Source organism: Mustela putorius, unplaced genomic scaffold, assembly GCF_011764305.1.
Source record: "Mustela putorius furo isolate JIRA1106 unplaced genomic scaffold, ASM1176430v1.1 tig00004035_pilon_pilon_pilon, whole genome shotgun sequence".
Classification (NCBI taxonomy): Eukaryota; Metazoa; Chordata; class Mammalia; order Carnivora; family Mustelidae; genus Mustela; species Mustela putorius.
Genome location: NW_025422171.1, coordinates 1,157,006 through 1,173,378, shown reverse-complemented (window position 1 = coordinate 1,173,378; position 16,373 = coordinate 1,157,006). Strand labels below are relative to the sequence as shown.

Below are 16,373 nucleotides of genomic sequence, written 5' to 3'. Positions count from 1 at the left end.
CCCTGGGATCAAGACCTGAGCCAAAGGCAAATACTTAACTGACTGAGCCTCCCAGGCACCCTATTTGTAAATTCTTTACTGCACATTCCTTATGTTAGTAAAAATCATAGTAAGTTTATTATTCTGAAAAGAAGAAATATGAAATAAAACATGATACCTGAATATCCTTCTTAACTGGCTTAGCTTTGTTCTCCACAACTTTCTTCCTAAATTCAAGAAGAACTTCTTTACAGTCCTCAAGATGAATCTCAGGCTCCCAGGTATCATCATCTGATGTGTATCCTTTCCATCGAACTTTATAAAGGATTTTACCCTGTTACAGAATTTAAAACAGCCAAATAAAGAACATTAAATTTGATAATTTAAATTATTAAATACATACATACAATCCTGAGAATATATGAATGAACTTGAAATGGAAATTAACATCATTATAAAGTATGTTCATCTCCTGAAGCAAGTGCATTTAAGAAAAAGTGTCACACCAAAAGTAAACAAATAAAACTCTATCAAATTAAAAAACTTCCTTACTACAAAGGAAACCAACAAAATGAAAAAGCAACCTACTGCACTGGCAAATATTTCCAAATCACGTATCTGATAATGGGTTAATAATATCCAAAACACAGAACGAACTCATATAATTCAGTAACAAGGACAAAAAAATCTGCTTAAAAAATGGGCAGATCGGGGGCACCTGGCTGGCTCAGTGGGTTGGGCCGCTGCCTTCCGCTCGGGTCATGGTCTCAGGGTCCTGGGATTGAGCCACACATCGGGCTGTCTGCTCAGCGGGGAGCCTGCTCCCTCCTCTCTCTCTGCCTGCCTATCTGCCTACTTGTGATCTCTCCCTCTGTCAAATAAATAAATAAAATCTTAAAAAAAAAAAAAAAGGGCAGATCGGGGCACCTGGGTGGCTCAGTTGGTTAAGGAACTGCCTTTGGCTCAGGTCTTGATCCTGGAGTCCTGGGATCAAGCCCCACATCAGGCTCCCAGCTCCATGGGGAGTGTGTTTCTCCCTCTGACCTTCTCCCCTCTCATGCCCTCTCTCACTGTCTCTCTCTCAAATAAATAAATGGGCAGATCTGAATGGACATTTTTCCAAACAAGACATACAAATGGCCAACGTATATATGAAAAGATGTTCAATATCACTAATCAGGGAAAGGAAATCAAAACCACAATGAGATCTTACCTCATACCTGTTATTAATGAAAAGAAATAACAGGTATTAGCAAGGACTAGGAAAAAAGGAAAACACCCGTGCACCATTGGTGAGAATATAAACTACTATAGCCACTACACAAAACAGTAAAAAGCTTCCTCAAAACATTAAAAACGAAAACAAAAACAAAAATCTACCATTAAAAAAAAAAAATCTACCATATGATCCAGCAATTCCACTTCTGGGTATTTATCTGAAGAAAATAAAAACACTAACTCAAAAAGATCCATGTACCCCCATGTTCACTGCATCATCACTTCAATAGCCAAAAAGTAGAAATAGCCCAAGTATCCTCAACAGATGAATGAAGAAAATAAATGCATGCACACACACACACACACACACACACAAGAATATTATTTGGCCATTAAAAAAAAAAGGAATCATGACACTGGCAACATGTTGGACCTCAAGAACATTATACTAAGTAAAGTAAGCAAGAGAGAGAAAGACAAATACTGCATGATCTCAATTATGTATGGAAGGAAACAAAATAAAACAAAAACCCAAGCTCACAGAAAAAATGAAAAGACTGGAAGTTGCCAGCAGCAGGGGTTTGGGGCAGAAGAAATGGATGAAGGGGGTCAAAAGTTACACATTTCCAATCATAAAATAAGTCATGGGGATACAATGTACAGCATGGTGACTACAGTTCATAACACTGTACTGCATACTTAGAAGTTGCTAAGAAAGCAGATCTTAAAAGTTTTCATAACAAGAAAAAATTTTTATATCTATGTAAGGTGATAGATATTAACTAGACTTGTTGTTATGATTTTGCAATGCATAAAAATATCAAATCATTATGTTGTATATCTGAAACTAATACTAATAGTATATACAATTATACCTAAATTTTTAAGAAAATAAATAAACAATATTACAGATCTACTTTTCATAAATTGAAGATTAAGGTCTTTCTCTGATTACATAAGCAATGTGTAATATTTGAAAATCAATAAACATCAGGAAAAAACAAAAATCACCCATAGGTGATAGAAGGAACATACCCCAACATCATAAAAGCCATATACAAAAAACCCAAAGCAAATATCATCCTCAACAAGGAAAAACTGAGATCTTTTCCCCAAAGATTGAGAACACAAGAGGGATGTCCACTCTCACCACTGTTGATCAACACAGCACAGCAATCAGACAACAAAAGAAATAAAAGGCATCCAAATCGGCAAAGACGAAATCAAGCTTTCACTCTTCTTAGGTTATGTAATACTATACATTGAAAATCCAAAAGATTCTGCCCCCAAAACTGCTAGAATTCATACAGCAATTCAGCAAAGTGGTAGGATATAAAATCAATGCACAGAAGTCAGCTGCATTTCTATACATTAACAATGAGACAGAAGAGAAATCAAAGAATCGATCCCATTTACAATTGGACCAAACACCATAAGATACTAGGAATAAACCTAACCAACAAGGTAAAAGATCTGTATTCTGAAAACTTCCACAAGAACACTTATGAAAGAAACTGAGGAAGACAGGGAGAAATGTTAAAACATTCCGTGCTCATGGATTGAAAGAAAAATACAATTAAAAATGTCTCTGCTGGGGCGCCTGGGTGGCTCAGTGGGTTAAGCCACTGCCTTCGGCTCGGGTCATGATCTCAGGGTCCTGGGATCGAGCCCCACATCGGGCTCTCTGCTCGGCAGGGAGCCTGCTTCCCTCTCTCTCTCTCTCTCTGCCTGCCTCTCTGCCTACTTGTGATCTCTCTGTCAAATAAATAAATAAAATCTTAAAAAAAAAAATGTCTCTGCTACCCAAAGCAATCTGAACATTCAGTGCAATCCCTATCAAAATACCATCAACATCTTTCACAGAGCTGGAACAAACAATCCTAAAATTAACTAGAGAAGACCCCAAATCGCCAGGGAATGTTGAAAAAGAAAACCAATGCTAAGGGCAACACAATTCTGGCCATCAAGCTGTATTACAAAGCTATAATCATCAGGACAGTTTTGTACTGATACAAAAACAGACATGTAGGATCAATAGAATAGAAGAGAGAACCAGAGATGGACCCTCAACTCTGTGGTCAACTAACCTTTGACAAAGCAGGAAACAATATCCAATTAAAAAAAGTTAAATTAAAAAAACAAAACAAAACAGTCTGACAGGTGTGAGGTATCTCAGTGGTGTTGGGGAAATGGTGTTGGGGAAACTAGACAGCCATATGAAGAAGAATGAAACTGGACCACATCTTACATCATACACAAACAAAAATCTGAAATGGGTGAAAGATCTAAATGTGAGACAGGAATCCATCAGAATCCTAGAGGAGAACACAGACAGCAACCTCTTTGACCTCAGGTGCAGAAACTTCTTACTAGAGATGTTTCCAGAGGCAAGGGAAACAAAAGCAAAAATGAATTACTGGGACTTCATCAAATAAAAAGCTTTCCTTTTGTAGAGCAAAAGAAACAATCAACAAAACTAAAAGCCTACAGAATGGGAGAATGTATCTGCTAATGTCTTATCAAATAAAGAGCTATAAAAATCTATAAATACTTATCAAACTCACACCCAAAAAACAAATAATCCAATCAAGAAGTAAGCAGAAGACACGAACAAATATTTCTCTAAAGAAGACATACAAATGGCTAACAGACACATGAAAAAATGCTCCACATCACTCAGTATCAGGGAAATACAAATCAAAATCACACTGAGATACCACCTCACACCTGTCAGAATGGCTAAAATTAACAGCTCAGGAACCAAGAGATGTTGGCAAGGATGCAGAGAAAGGGGAACCCTCTTACATTTTTGGTGGGAATGCAAACTGGTGCTACTACTCTGGAAAACAGTATGAAACTTCCTCAAAAAGTTAAAAATACAACTACCATATGACCCAGCAACTGCACTACTAGGTATTTACCCAAAGGATACAAACAGTGATTCGAAGGGGGGGCAACTGCACCTCAATGTTTATAGCAGCAATGTCCACAATAGCCAAACTATGGAAAGAGCCCAGATGATGCCCATCAACAGATGAATGGATCATGAAGACAGATCTCTCTCTTTCTCTCTCTCTCTCTCTCACACACACACACACACACACACACACACACACGGAATATTAGTCAGTCATCAAAAAGAATGAAATCTTGCCACCTGCAATGACACACACACACACACACACACACACACACACACACACACACACGGAATATTAGTCAGTCATCAAAAAGAATGAAATCTTGCCACCTGCAATGACGTGAGGGAACTAGAGGGTATTACGCTAAGTGAAATCAGTCAGAGAAAGACAATTATCATACAATTATATATAGAATTTGACAGATAACAGAAGGGAGGGAAAAATAAAGTAAGACAAAATCAGAGAGGGAGACAAATCACAAGAGGATCTTAACGATAGGAAACAAACCAAGGGTTGGTGGAGGGAACAGGATGTGGGTAGGCGGATGGGACAACTGGGTAATGGGCATTAAGGTGGGCACTTGATGTAATGAGCACTGGGTGTTATATGCAACTGATGAATCACTAAACTCTACCTCTGAAATTAATAATATACTATACGTTAAACTGATTTTAAGTAAAATTTTAAAAATAAATATAAAATTTTAAAAAATCACCCATAGATATTGATAACAATTTGATCTACTTCCTTCACCTTTACATTTACAAATGTAATGACAAATATGTATTTTACACATATTGTTTAAAACACTGGTATTATACTATTATTTTACTTTGTTTTCTTCACTTAGATATGGAACAATTCTTGTTTTAGTATTTTTCAAAAACATGATTTTTACCGATGGTTCTAAATACAGTAAGAAATACAACAAAAACTGTCCCTTTGGAAACCAAAGATTTTTTTTTTAAAGATTTTATTTATTTATTTGACAGAGAGATCACAAGTAGGCAGAGAGGCAGGCAGAGAAAGAGAGGAGGAAGCAGGCTCCCTGCTGAGCAGAGAGCCCGATGCGGGACTCGATCCCAGGACCCTGAGATCATGATCTGAGCCAAAGGCAGTGGCTAAATCCACTGAGCCACCCAGGCGCCCCCAAAGATTGTTTTGTTTCTGATTTTTGTTTTCATAACCAAAGATGTTACATACTTGTGCATCTTTGATCAGACTGCTAGAATAAATTCCCCAAAGAGAGATCAATGAGATCAAATAATAAAGTCACCTAAACACTGTTAAAACACACTGTCAGAAAACACATTTCCAGAAAAGATGCCCTAATTTACATTTCCACAGATAAAAGACCTCATCTCTGTGTATCAGAGGCCAGCAAACTATAGCAGGACCTGCCACCTATTTTGGTTTGGTCATCCTGTGAGCTAAAAATGCTTTTACAAAAAGTTACAAAACTGGTGGAAAACAAATCAAAAGAAGAATTACATTTGCATCGAGCGCTTTATAATGTCATGCATGGATTAAATCTTGGCAGTTATTAGCTCCTTTAATCTTTACAACAACCCCGTGGAGTACTAATACTCATTGTATAAAGAAGGAAACTGAAGCTTCTAGATAAAGTAACTAGTAAAAATTATACAACTAAAGAGTAATTCAGCTGAAAGTAAAACCCAAGGGCACTTAACCAGCTTCTGCATATATCCAACACTGTGAGGACAGTGTGTAAAATGTCAAAGGTGGATGCAGGTAACACATTTTAGTGCACAGCATGGAGCCTACTTAAAAATAACGTGCACGTACTCTTAGCTGATATAAGCACTGTCCCCTCACTCCATTATATAACTAAACCATAAAATTATATCAATTTAGGCTTAGTTATTATTTTAAAATCATGAGGATTTTCAGGATTGTCTTTAAAAGTTAGGGATCTGGGTGCCTGGGTCGCTCAGTTGGTTAAGCGACTGCCTTCAGCTCAGGTCATGATCCTGGAGCCCCAGTCAGGAGTCCCACATCAGGCTCCCTACTCAGTGGGGAGTCTGCTTCTCCCTCTGACCTTCCCCCTTCTCATGCTCTCTCCTGCTCTTTCTCTCTCAAATAAATATATAAAATCTTGAAAAATATAAAAAGTTAAGAATCTAAGTCCACTTTTCCCATTATTTCTTAGTTTCCAATCTTACTAGGGGCTGATGTTGGTCTTTCTAGAAGTGACAAGGACTGAAAGGCAGTATAGCCATGTTGAAGGGTAAAAGCGGAGGGAGTAGCAACTGGTTTTGGTTTGGAAAGCTTACTGACTCAGTGGTTGTATGAATAAAATCAGGTAGGTGTTAAGTGTAAGCTAGAATGATACTCTGCAGTTCACGTGGAGAACTATTTCATATATTCTTTCTTCTCAGTCAGATTGGGTATTGAGTGGAAAACATAAATAAGAAATTTGGAGAAGCAAAAATGTGGAATATGTATGATTAAGATTTGATAGCCATAAAACATTAAAAAGAAAAATTCTTATAAATGAGTGAGAAAATGGGCAAAAGATAAATAGGTAATTTAAAAACTGTGTTTATTGTAGTTTCGTGTTTTTTGGTGTATGTACCTTAACATTTGCCATTTTAACCATTTTTAAGGGTAAATTCATAGAGACAGAAATGGCATTAAGTACATTCACAGAGACATGCAGTTATCATGACTGTCTATCTGTAGAACTTTTTCATCTTTCCAAATTGACTCTGTTCCTATTAAACAATAATATCCCTTCCTCTGAAACCCTGTAATCCATCATTCTACTTTCTGTCTCTGTGAATTTACTTATTCTGTGTACTTTATGTTAAATGGACTCACACAATATATGTTCTTCTGCTCTGGCTTATTTCACCTACCAGAATGTTTTCAGAGTTCATCCATATTCTAAAATGTGTAAGAATTTCTTTCCCTTTTAAGACTGAAAAATATTTGTGTATATATACCACATTTGTTTATCCACTCACCTGTTGATAAACACTTACGTTGTTCCCATTTATTGGCTACTGTGAACAATGCTCTATTGGACATGGTTGAACAAATGACTGTTTGAATTCCTGTTTTCAGTTCTTTTGGGTATATATCAAACATAGGTGTGGAACTGCTGCGCCAACAGGTAATTCTGTTTAACTTTTTGTAGAATAGCCAACTGCACAGTATCTTTACCATTTTACATTACTGCCCGTGTAAGAAGGATCTAGTCTCTCCACATTTTCAAAAACACTTGTTTTCTATGTTTTTGTTTGTTTTATTATAGCCATCTAGTAATTGGTGTGAGGTAGTACCTCATGGTTTTGATGTGCATTTCCCTAAGAACTAAGGATGTGGAGCATCTTTTCATATGTTTATTGGCCATCTGTGTATCTTTAGAGAAATTTTTATCAAATCCTTTGCCCATTTTTAAGTAGGTTGTCTAGTTTTTGAATTATAGGGGCTATTAATATATTAAGGATATTAATCGCTTGTCAGATGTGATTTGCAATATTTTCTTCAGTTCTGCGGGCTGCCTTTTCACTATGCTGATACTGTTCTTCGATGCGCAAAATGTTTTTTATTTTGGTGAAGTCCTTTTACCTATTGTGTGTGTGTGTGTGTGTGTTTCTGGAGTTATATCCAAGGCTGCATTGTCAAATCCAAGGTCCGGAAAGATTTACCCGTTTCCTTCTAAGAATTTTAGGGTTCTACCTCTTAAATTTAGGTCTTTCATTCAATTTGAGCTAATCTTTGTATAAGGTGTGAGATAGGGTCCAGCTTTTCTTTTTTACATGTGGAAATCCAGTGATTTCAGCACTATTTGTTTCACTATTGACTGGACTTGATACCCATTATGAAAAACCAACAGGCCACAGATGTTTGGATTCTTTTTTGGATTTTCTATGTCTGTCCTTATGTCAGTACCATACTGCTTTGATCACTGAAACTCTGTAGTAAGTTTGCAAGTCTTTTACCCTATTAGTTAAATTTATTCTTAAGTATTTTGTTCTTTTAGGGGTATCTGGGTGGCTCAGTCAGTTAAGCATCTGCTTTCAGCTTTGGTCATGATCTCAGGGTCCTAGGATTGAGCCCCACATCAGGCTCCCTGCTCAGTGGCAAGTCTGCTTCTCCCTCTCCCTCTGTGATCTCACTCTTTCTCAAATGAATAAATAAAATCTTTCTTCTTCAAGATTTTATTTATTTATTAGAGAGATAGAAGGCACAAATAGGAAGACTTAGGGAACTCAGGGACTCTATTAATCAACATTCATATTATAGGAGTCCCAGAAAAAGTGAAAGAAAAAGGGGCAGAAAATTTATTTAATGAAATAGTCTGAAAACTTCCCTAGTTTGGAAAGGAAACTGATATCCAGATCAAGAAGGCAGAAAGAATTCCAATCAAAGTCAACAAAGCAGATGCACACCAAGACATATTGTAATTAAATCTGCAAAATATAGTGATAAAAAAATCATAAAAGCAGCAAAACTTAAAAGGGAAAGCCCATAAGCCTAACAGGGGATTTTTCAACAGAACTTGGCAAGGAAAAGGAAAAGAGTAGCATAATATATTCAGTGGGCTAAATGGGAAAAATCTGCAGCCAAGAATACTCTATCCAACAAGGCTATCATTCAGAATAAACGGAGAGATCCAATAAAAAAATAAAGGCATTTGTGACCCTTAAACTAGCCCTGCAAAAAATATAAAAGGGGAATCTTGGAGTAGAAAGGAGAGACCAAAAATGACAGTATAAAGGTATGAAATACAAAAGCAGTAAAAATGAATATTTCTGTAAAAAATCAGCTAGGGAAGTCAGACACACACATAAAGGATATAAAATACGCTAACATATACCTAAAAATGTGGACAGGAGAGAAGAATAGATTCAAACTTAAACAACTACCACCTTAATATAGACTGCCATATGCAGAAGATGCTACATATAAACCTAATGGCAAGTTAAAAACAGAACTTTCTTATGATCTAGCAATCACACTAACGGGTGCTTACCCAAAGAATACAAGAACACTAATTCAAAGGGATGCATGCATCCCAATGTTTGCAGACTGCTGTGTCCATCAACTGATGAATGGATAAAGATGTGGCATATATATGCAATGACGTATTATTCAGCCATATAGAGAATGAAATCTTGCCATTTGTGATCACATAGATGGAGCTAGAGAGAATAATGCTAAGCAAAATAAATTACAGAAGACAAATATCATCTGACTTCACCCATATGCAGAATTTAGCAAAGAAAACAAATAAGCAAAGGGGAAAAAATAAAAGAGAGATTGAGACAAATCAAGAAAGAGACTATTACAGAGAACAAACGGATTAAACAGGTGATGGGCATTAAGGAATGCACTGGTGATGAGCACAGTGAGGTATATGGAAGTGTTAACTAACTATACTGTATGCCTGAAACAATATCAGACTGTATGCTGGAATTAAAAATTAAAACTGGAGGGGAAAAAAGTTCTTTTTGGATTGCGCATTACAAGTATACAGAAACACAACCTTTTATTATGTTATTCTTGTACCCCTGAAGTTTGCTGAATTCATTTATTACATCTAGTCATTTTCTTGTAATTCTTTGGGATTTTCTAGAGAATCATGTCATCTGTGAATATAGTTTAACTTCTTCCTTTCTAACTTGAATGCGCTTTACATCTTTTTATCTAATTGCTCTCTCTAGAACTTACAGAACAGTACAGTGTTGAACAGCAGTGGTGAAAGTGGGTGTATTACAGGTAATTTTTTAAAGAAAAAGTGTGAATGACTTAATAATGATTCTGTAAGTGGTTACAGAGCCAAAGTCAGAAGACTTCGGTAAACTACTATACTACAAATATTTTATACTTCGTCAGTTGAGAGTCAAAATTAGGTTTCAAAGTTCATCCTAAAACTCCTTCCTCTCTCAATGACAGTGATCTTCCCTCTTCCCCCACTTGGGGCCCTGAACTCATGACCCTGAGATCAAGACCTGAGCTGAGATCTAGAGTCCAACTGCTTAACTGACTGAGCCACCTAGTCTTTAGTGTTGCTTTAAAAATTGACAGAGGTGCCTGGGTAGCTCAGTCACTTAAGCATCCGCCTTCAGCTCAGGTCATGATCTCAAGAGTCCTGGGATCAAGTCCCCCATCAGCTCCCTGCTCAGCAGGGAGTCAGCTTCTTCTTCTCCCTCCGTATTCTCTCTCGCTTTCTCTCAAGTCAATAACTAAAACCTTTAAAAATAAATAAATTTAAAAATAAAATTGACAAGGAACACATCATAAAAAATTCCAGTTACAATGATCAATAACAGGGGCGCCTGGGTGGCTCAGTCATTAACCATCTGCCTTTGGCTCAGGTCAAGATCCCAGAGTGCTGGGATCAAGCCCCCCATCAGGCTCTCTGCTCAGCAGGAAGCCTGCTTATCCTTCTCTCACTCCCCCTGCTTGTGCTCCCCTCTTGCTGTATCTCCCTCTGTCAAATAATAAATAAAATCTTTAAAAAACCTAAAAACAATAATCTATAATATTAGGAGTATGAAACTGAGAACAGCTCATTCATGCAAATTATTCTCAAATTAGTTTCCCATATTTCCAGTTTCAACTTCCTAAGTAATGGCTAATTTGCTTGTTGGCAACTATATTATAGGTTTTAAATAACCCAATTAATCAAATATTCAGTGTGAAACAATATATGAATACATGTCAGTTTAAATAAAAAATTCTTTTAAAGCACATGAAATATTTACTATTACTCTCAATGTTTGGAAGTTAAGCAATATATTTGCACATAATTTGTAGAAATTGGAAAATATTTTTACCTGAATGAAAACACAGTATAAACATAATTTATGAGCTATAGCTAACCTAAGATTAGAGGTATATAATTTGAAGGTGCCTGGCTGGCTCAGCTGGTGGAACAGTTGGAAGAGTAAAACTCCTGATCTCAGGATTTTAAGTTTAAGCCCCAAGATGAATGTGGAAATTATTAAAAAAGAAGAAGAAGAAGAGGAGGAGGAGGAAGAAAAAGAAAAAAATAGGCTGAAAACAACTATGTATCCACCTCAAGATGGTGGAAAAAGGCACATAAAGATTAAAGAAAGAAAACGAAGAAAAAGCCAAAATTGATTAAAAAAACAAATACAAACATTAAAAAAGTAACATCACAACCAACTCTGGTTTATTCTGTGAATACAAAAGTGATTTGACATTAGAAAATCAATATAATTTACCACATTAATGCAATAAAAGAGAAAAATTATGTGATCATCTTGATAGATGCAGAAAAAATTTTTAATAAAATTCAACATCCATTCAAAAAAGTATTTAGCAGCTAGAGTGCCTGGAAGGCTCAACTGGTTAAGTGTCCAACTCTTGATTTCGTCTCAGGTCATGATAATAGGGTGGTGAGATCAAGCCCTGTGTAGGTATGGCTCCCCACTCAGGGTGGCATCTGCTTGTGAATCTCTCTTCCTATGCCTCTCCTCCCACCCTCCTACATCCCAGGACTCACTCTCCCTCTCTAAAATAATAAATAAATAAATATATTTTTTAAAAATCTGACAAAAATATTGTTGAGGGGAAAAAAGCACACACACAAAAAACAAATATTGTGAGATTCCGTTTGAACGAAAGAAAAAAATCTGGTACAACTACACTCAAGTCTCAGAGAATGCATTCTTAGGCAGAAAAATTACAAAGAAAAGCAAGAAAGCTATTTCCATATAATAATCCAGGACAGTGATTTTGGGGGATGGTAGAGGATACTGATGAAAAAGTTGAATCAAAAGAGGTTTCCAGGGGCGCCTGGGTGGCTCAGTGGGTTAAAGCCTCTGCCTTCAGCTCAGGTCATGATCTCAGGGTCCTGGGATGGAGCCCCACATTGGGCTCTCTGCTCAGCAGGGAGCCTGCTTCCTGACCCTCTGCCTCTCTGCCTACTTGTGATCTCTGTCAAATAAATAAATAAAATCTTAAAAACAAACAAACAAACAAATAAAAAACAAAAACAAAAGAGGTTTCCAGGGCTGGCAGTCTAATATTTCCTGACTTGGATGGAGGTTACACAGGTGTTGGCTTTGTGATAATTTATGAAGTTTTATAATTAAAATATTTATTTGTACCGTTAAAAAAAAAGTCAAATCAGATTCCCATAAATAGTAAAAGTACTAGCTTTTTATGATGTAAAAATGATTCCAATTCAAAATCGAAGCCAAAATTTCAAGATCTGTCAGATTCATTTGATTGTTCTGAAAACATACAAAAAAATATATTTAGCAATAAACTGAAAGAAAGAGCATGGCTAATATATAAATTTAGAATTAATGCTATTCCTCCAAGCCAACACTCATCATTATGATTGTCTTAGTCAATAAGAGAATACCACAGTCTGGTGGCTTATCAACAACAGAAATACCAAAGACCTTAAGACAACAAGGAGGCCAAACAAACTCTTTAAGACCCTTAAGTTTTTCCACTGGCTGGCTCACTTAGCTGATGTAGATATAGTTCACAGAACCGATATAGTTCTGTTCTGCTGAGCTAATACTTTTCATCTTATAAACCACTCATTCTCAAGAGCACCTAAAAATACAAGGCCCTGAGAACTAGAATTTTCACCCAACTTCACATGACTAAAGTGATATAAATAACCCTCCTTTATTGCTTTAAACACTTAAGCTTCATAGTTTCATCCGCTTTTGACTAGAATATATGAGACTTTGGGTACAGCGCCTACAATTTTGGGGACAAGGAATATTAAATATTGTATGAATTTAACTATATTGGAATTAAAATAAATTTAAAAAAGAAAAAAGTACACCAAGAGATGAATCATCTTAATTCTAAACATATTACTCCTCTAACCAAATATTTTTCCAAATATTTTCTATGTGCCAAGCACTGAGTTAATTGCAGAGAATACAAAACAGTCCAAGATTGGCTCTACTCTCATCCCAACATGCTTTTGTAATATATTTGGGAAAATTAGACCAAATAAAGTTCTATCTTTGCTGAATTGCAACTAATGATAATATTAATGGCACTAGATTTCAATTATTTATTCCCAATAGACAGACTCTTCAGTGTCAGCAACTGTGTATTCATCTCTATATGCTCAGGACCTAACACCACACATAGCACACAGCATGTGATTTAAAAAAAATAATAAGTCTGCTAAATAGACAAAAACATTAATGCAAAGTAGCACATGACAAACAGAAAACAACAGACAATAAAAAGAATACAGAGGGGCGCCTGGGTGGCTCAGTGGGTTAAGCGTCTGCCTTTGGCTCAGGTCATGATCTCAGGGTCCTGGGATCAAGTCCTGCATCAGGCTCTCTGCCCGGCAGGGAGCCTACTTCTCCCTCTCTTCCTGCCTCTCTGCCTATTTGTGATCTCTCTCTCTCTGTCAAATAAATAAATAAAATCTTTACACAAAAACAAAAACAAAACAAAACAAAAAAAGAAAACAGAGATCCAACTACCAAGTTAGACCTTTGGTTCTCTCACACTTACCTACTGAAACAAAGTGCTTCCCTACTGTCCATCCTTCCACCCATTCTCCTTTACCCCAGCTTGCAGTCCATGATTCATTCAGTCATTTAATAATCTGATATACACAAACCACTTACTACATACCAGGCACTGGATTGAATACCAGTGATACAAAAATTAATAAAAATATTCCCTTTATTAAAGGAGCCTACAACCTAGCAGGCGAGACAAATATTTAAAGAAAAACGCTTTAAGTGCTGAAACAGAGGTCTGAACAAAGTGTTACTAGGGTTTAGTTGAAAAAGCATCTCACTCTGCAGGGATCAGGGCCAAAAAAAGATTTCACTGAGAAACTGACGCTCAGAGAATAAGACCTAAAAGACTGCGAAAAAGAAGAGAGGAGTAAGCGCCAAGGCATAGTGTAAGGAAGAATTTCAAGTATTACTGTGTGGTTTCAATCACACAGTAAACAAGAAGGAAAGAGAATGGTCAGGTTTTTAAGACCTTTAAATGCCACCCTCTTGGGCGAGGTTCTGAGGACGAAGAGGAATTCCAAAAGATTTTAAACCAGAAAATTGATCATGGCTTTGAAAAACACTGAAACGATGGCGTGGACACTGGACTATGAAGAGAAGCACGATGTCAGAGTCACTTTCTAACACGGAGCAGTGGCCCCAATCAGGTACTCGAAGACCATGACAAACCCTTCACCAACTGTCTGCACCCCTGACACTCACATACCGCAACCTACACTGCTTCCTCTCCTGGCCACATAATCCTTTCAAACTTCTTGAAACGGAGCCTCACAGCCACAGCCCAAGAGTCCGTTGAGGAATGTCAATGCACTGCTCCCATGATTCGCACGCTTGCGTCGCCTCTGGCTGTCACGTTCCTTTTCCCCGCCTACGTCGGGTCTGCACAAGCTGGTCTTTCCCAGCTTGTGAATTCTGGGAGGGCTTTGCGTCCTCGCGCGGCAACCCTCCACAGACGTCCAACAGCTAGCTCCCCGCTTCACCACGCCAGGCCCAGCAGGCCCAGCCTCGCCTCCCCCGGCGCACACGTACCCCCTCGGTCTTCATGTCCAGAATCTTTTCCACCTCAAACACATCTTCTCCGTCCTCCTCGCTGTCTCCAACTGCCTCGGCTCCTTTCGTGGCGGCATCCTTCTCTTCGCCCACTGCTCCAACACCTTCTCCTTCGACTTCAGGAGGTTCACCATTGCTGTCGGCACCTGCAACAGGAACTGCATTCACGCTCTCTCCCTCGGCAGCCGCCGCCGCCGCCACCGCCGCCACCACCACCTCCGCCATAATATGAGACCCGCAAACCGCCGAGGAAGAGCGGCTGCGACACACACCCCGACAGTTCCTCGCGCTCCGCACTTGGCCCTAATCCACTCTGGCAGCGTGACGCTGCGAAGGAAACTCTCCAATAGCGGGCTCACGACCCTGGAGCGACACACACTGAAACCAATCACTTCGAGGCTGGCGCGCTGGAGCCCCCACGGAGCCTACGGGAAGCGGGTGGGAGGGCCGAGGGGCGCCCCGGCGGAAGGGCGGGGCGGACGGGGCCGTAAGAGTGTGGCGGAGGATCGTTTCTCATGCTGGCGGTTGGAGGGATAGGGCTGCTTCTGAGCCCCTAGGGGGTTGGGGCGGGAACTGTCGGTGGGGAGGGGAGGGGCTTGTGTGGGCGCGGGGGAGCAGGGAGTGAAGTTGACGGGGTTCCTCGGAGAGGTTGGGCTTCAGCGCTGGGTGGTGAATCGGCAGCGGAGGCGGGCTCGGCGCTTCCCGAGTTGAGACGAGGCGGCGGGAGAACACCAGAGGCGCGGTAGTTCGACTGAAAGAGAAGCTCAAGCTCCTGAGGGGATGGAACGGTGCGCGAGGTCTCTTCCTTCTTCCAGTTGCGCCTCACGGCCAAGGCGGGGGCCTTTGTAGGAATGCAGCCCACCTCCCACCTCGGGCCAGAATGGAATGCCGGGCCGATCGTGCAAGTGTAATTTTGATTCGTTTAATGCGTGTGAACGACACAATCAAACATAACTCATAGTGCTATTATATCTTAGTATATCGTATTGTTTAAGGTTAGGGGGAAAAAATTTTAAGTAACAAGTCAAAACCAGTTATTTTCCAAATTCTTCGGATTTTTTTTTCCCCATTGAAAATGTCAGAGGTTGTGATAAAAGTATTTAGTCCACGATTGACAAAGCTAGTTATCCAAAGTTGCTAGGATAATCCACTTAATGGTATAATATTTTTCTCACTTTGAATCTTAAATAAAATCTTTATTGTAGGGAACTTTCAACTTTTTAAATTTCTTATAAAGTTTAAGTAATCTCTACACCCAACATGGGGCTCAAACTCACCCTGAAGATCAAGAGTCACAAGCCTTTCTGACTGAGCAAGCCAGGCGCCCCACGGCACTGTTTCTTTGAATGGTGGACTTAATTTATAAGATTAGCTCTTTTAAATTAACTCTGAGGTTAACTAAAGAATCATCTATGATCCACCAGATCCATTTGGGTGATGGAGGAAAGACAGGTTTCAAAGCATACAGCCAAGAAAGAATTTCTGAGACATCTTTGGTGCAAAAAGTCCGTTTTACTAAAGCACGGGGACAGGACCTGTGGGCAGAGAGCTGCGCTGGGTCATTATATACTTTCAAGTTGGAAGGTGCTTGGGGATAGCATAGATTTCTCACAAATTTGGAAGCAAGGTTTCCAGGACCCTGAGGGGGCTAGCTATTGTTGCAAAAAGGTAATTAATTACTCTCTGGTAA

General features: G+C 38.7%; 1 protein-coding gene across 3 annotated transcripts in view; it reads right to left on the bottom strand.

Moving 5' to 3' along the window:
• MPHOSPH8 (M-phase phosphoprotein 8) overlaps positions 1 to 15,121 on the bottom strand; it is a 57,116-nt gene extending 41,995 nt beyond the window's left edge. Inside the window, exons 1-2 of one of the 3 annotated variants that reach the window (XM_045072420.1) lie at positions 14,663 to 15,121; positions 158 to 313 (exon numbers count right to left, since the gene is read on the bottom strand). In XM_045072420.1, the coding sequence (XP_044928355.1) occupies positions 158 to 313; positions 14,663 to 14,908 (402 nt within the window). In that variant the 5' untranslated portion in view covers positions 14,909 to 15,121. The remainder of the gene's footprint in view (positions 1 to 157; positions 314 to 14,662) is intronic. The other 2 variants (XM_045072419.1, XM_045072421.1) reach the window with 2 other exon arrangements.
• Between the last annotated feature and the right edge of the window lie 1,252 nt (positions 15,122 to 16,373).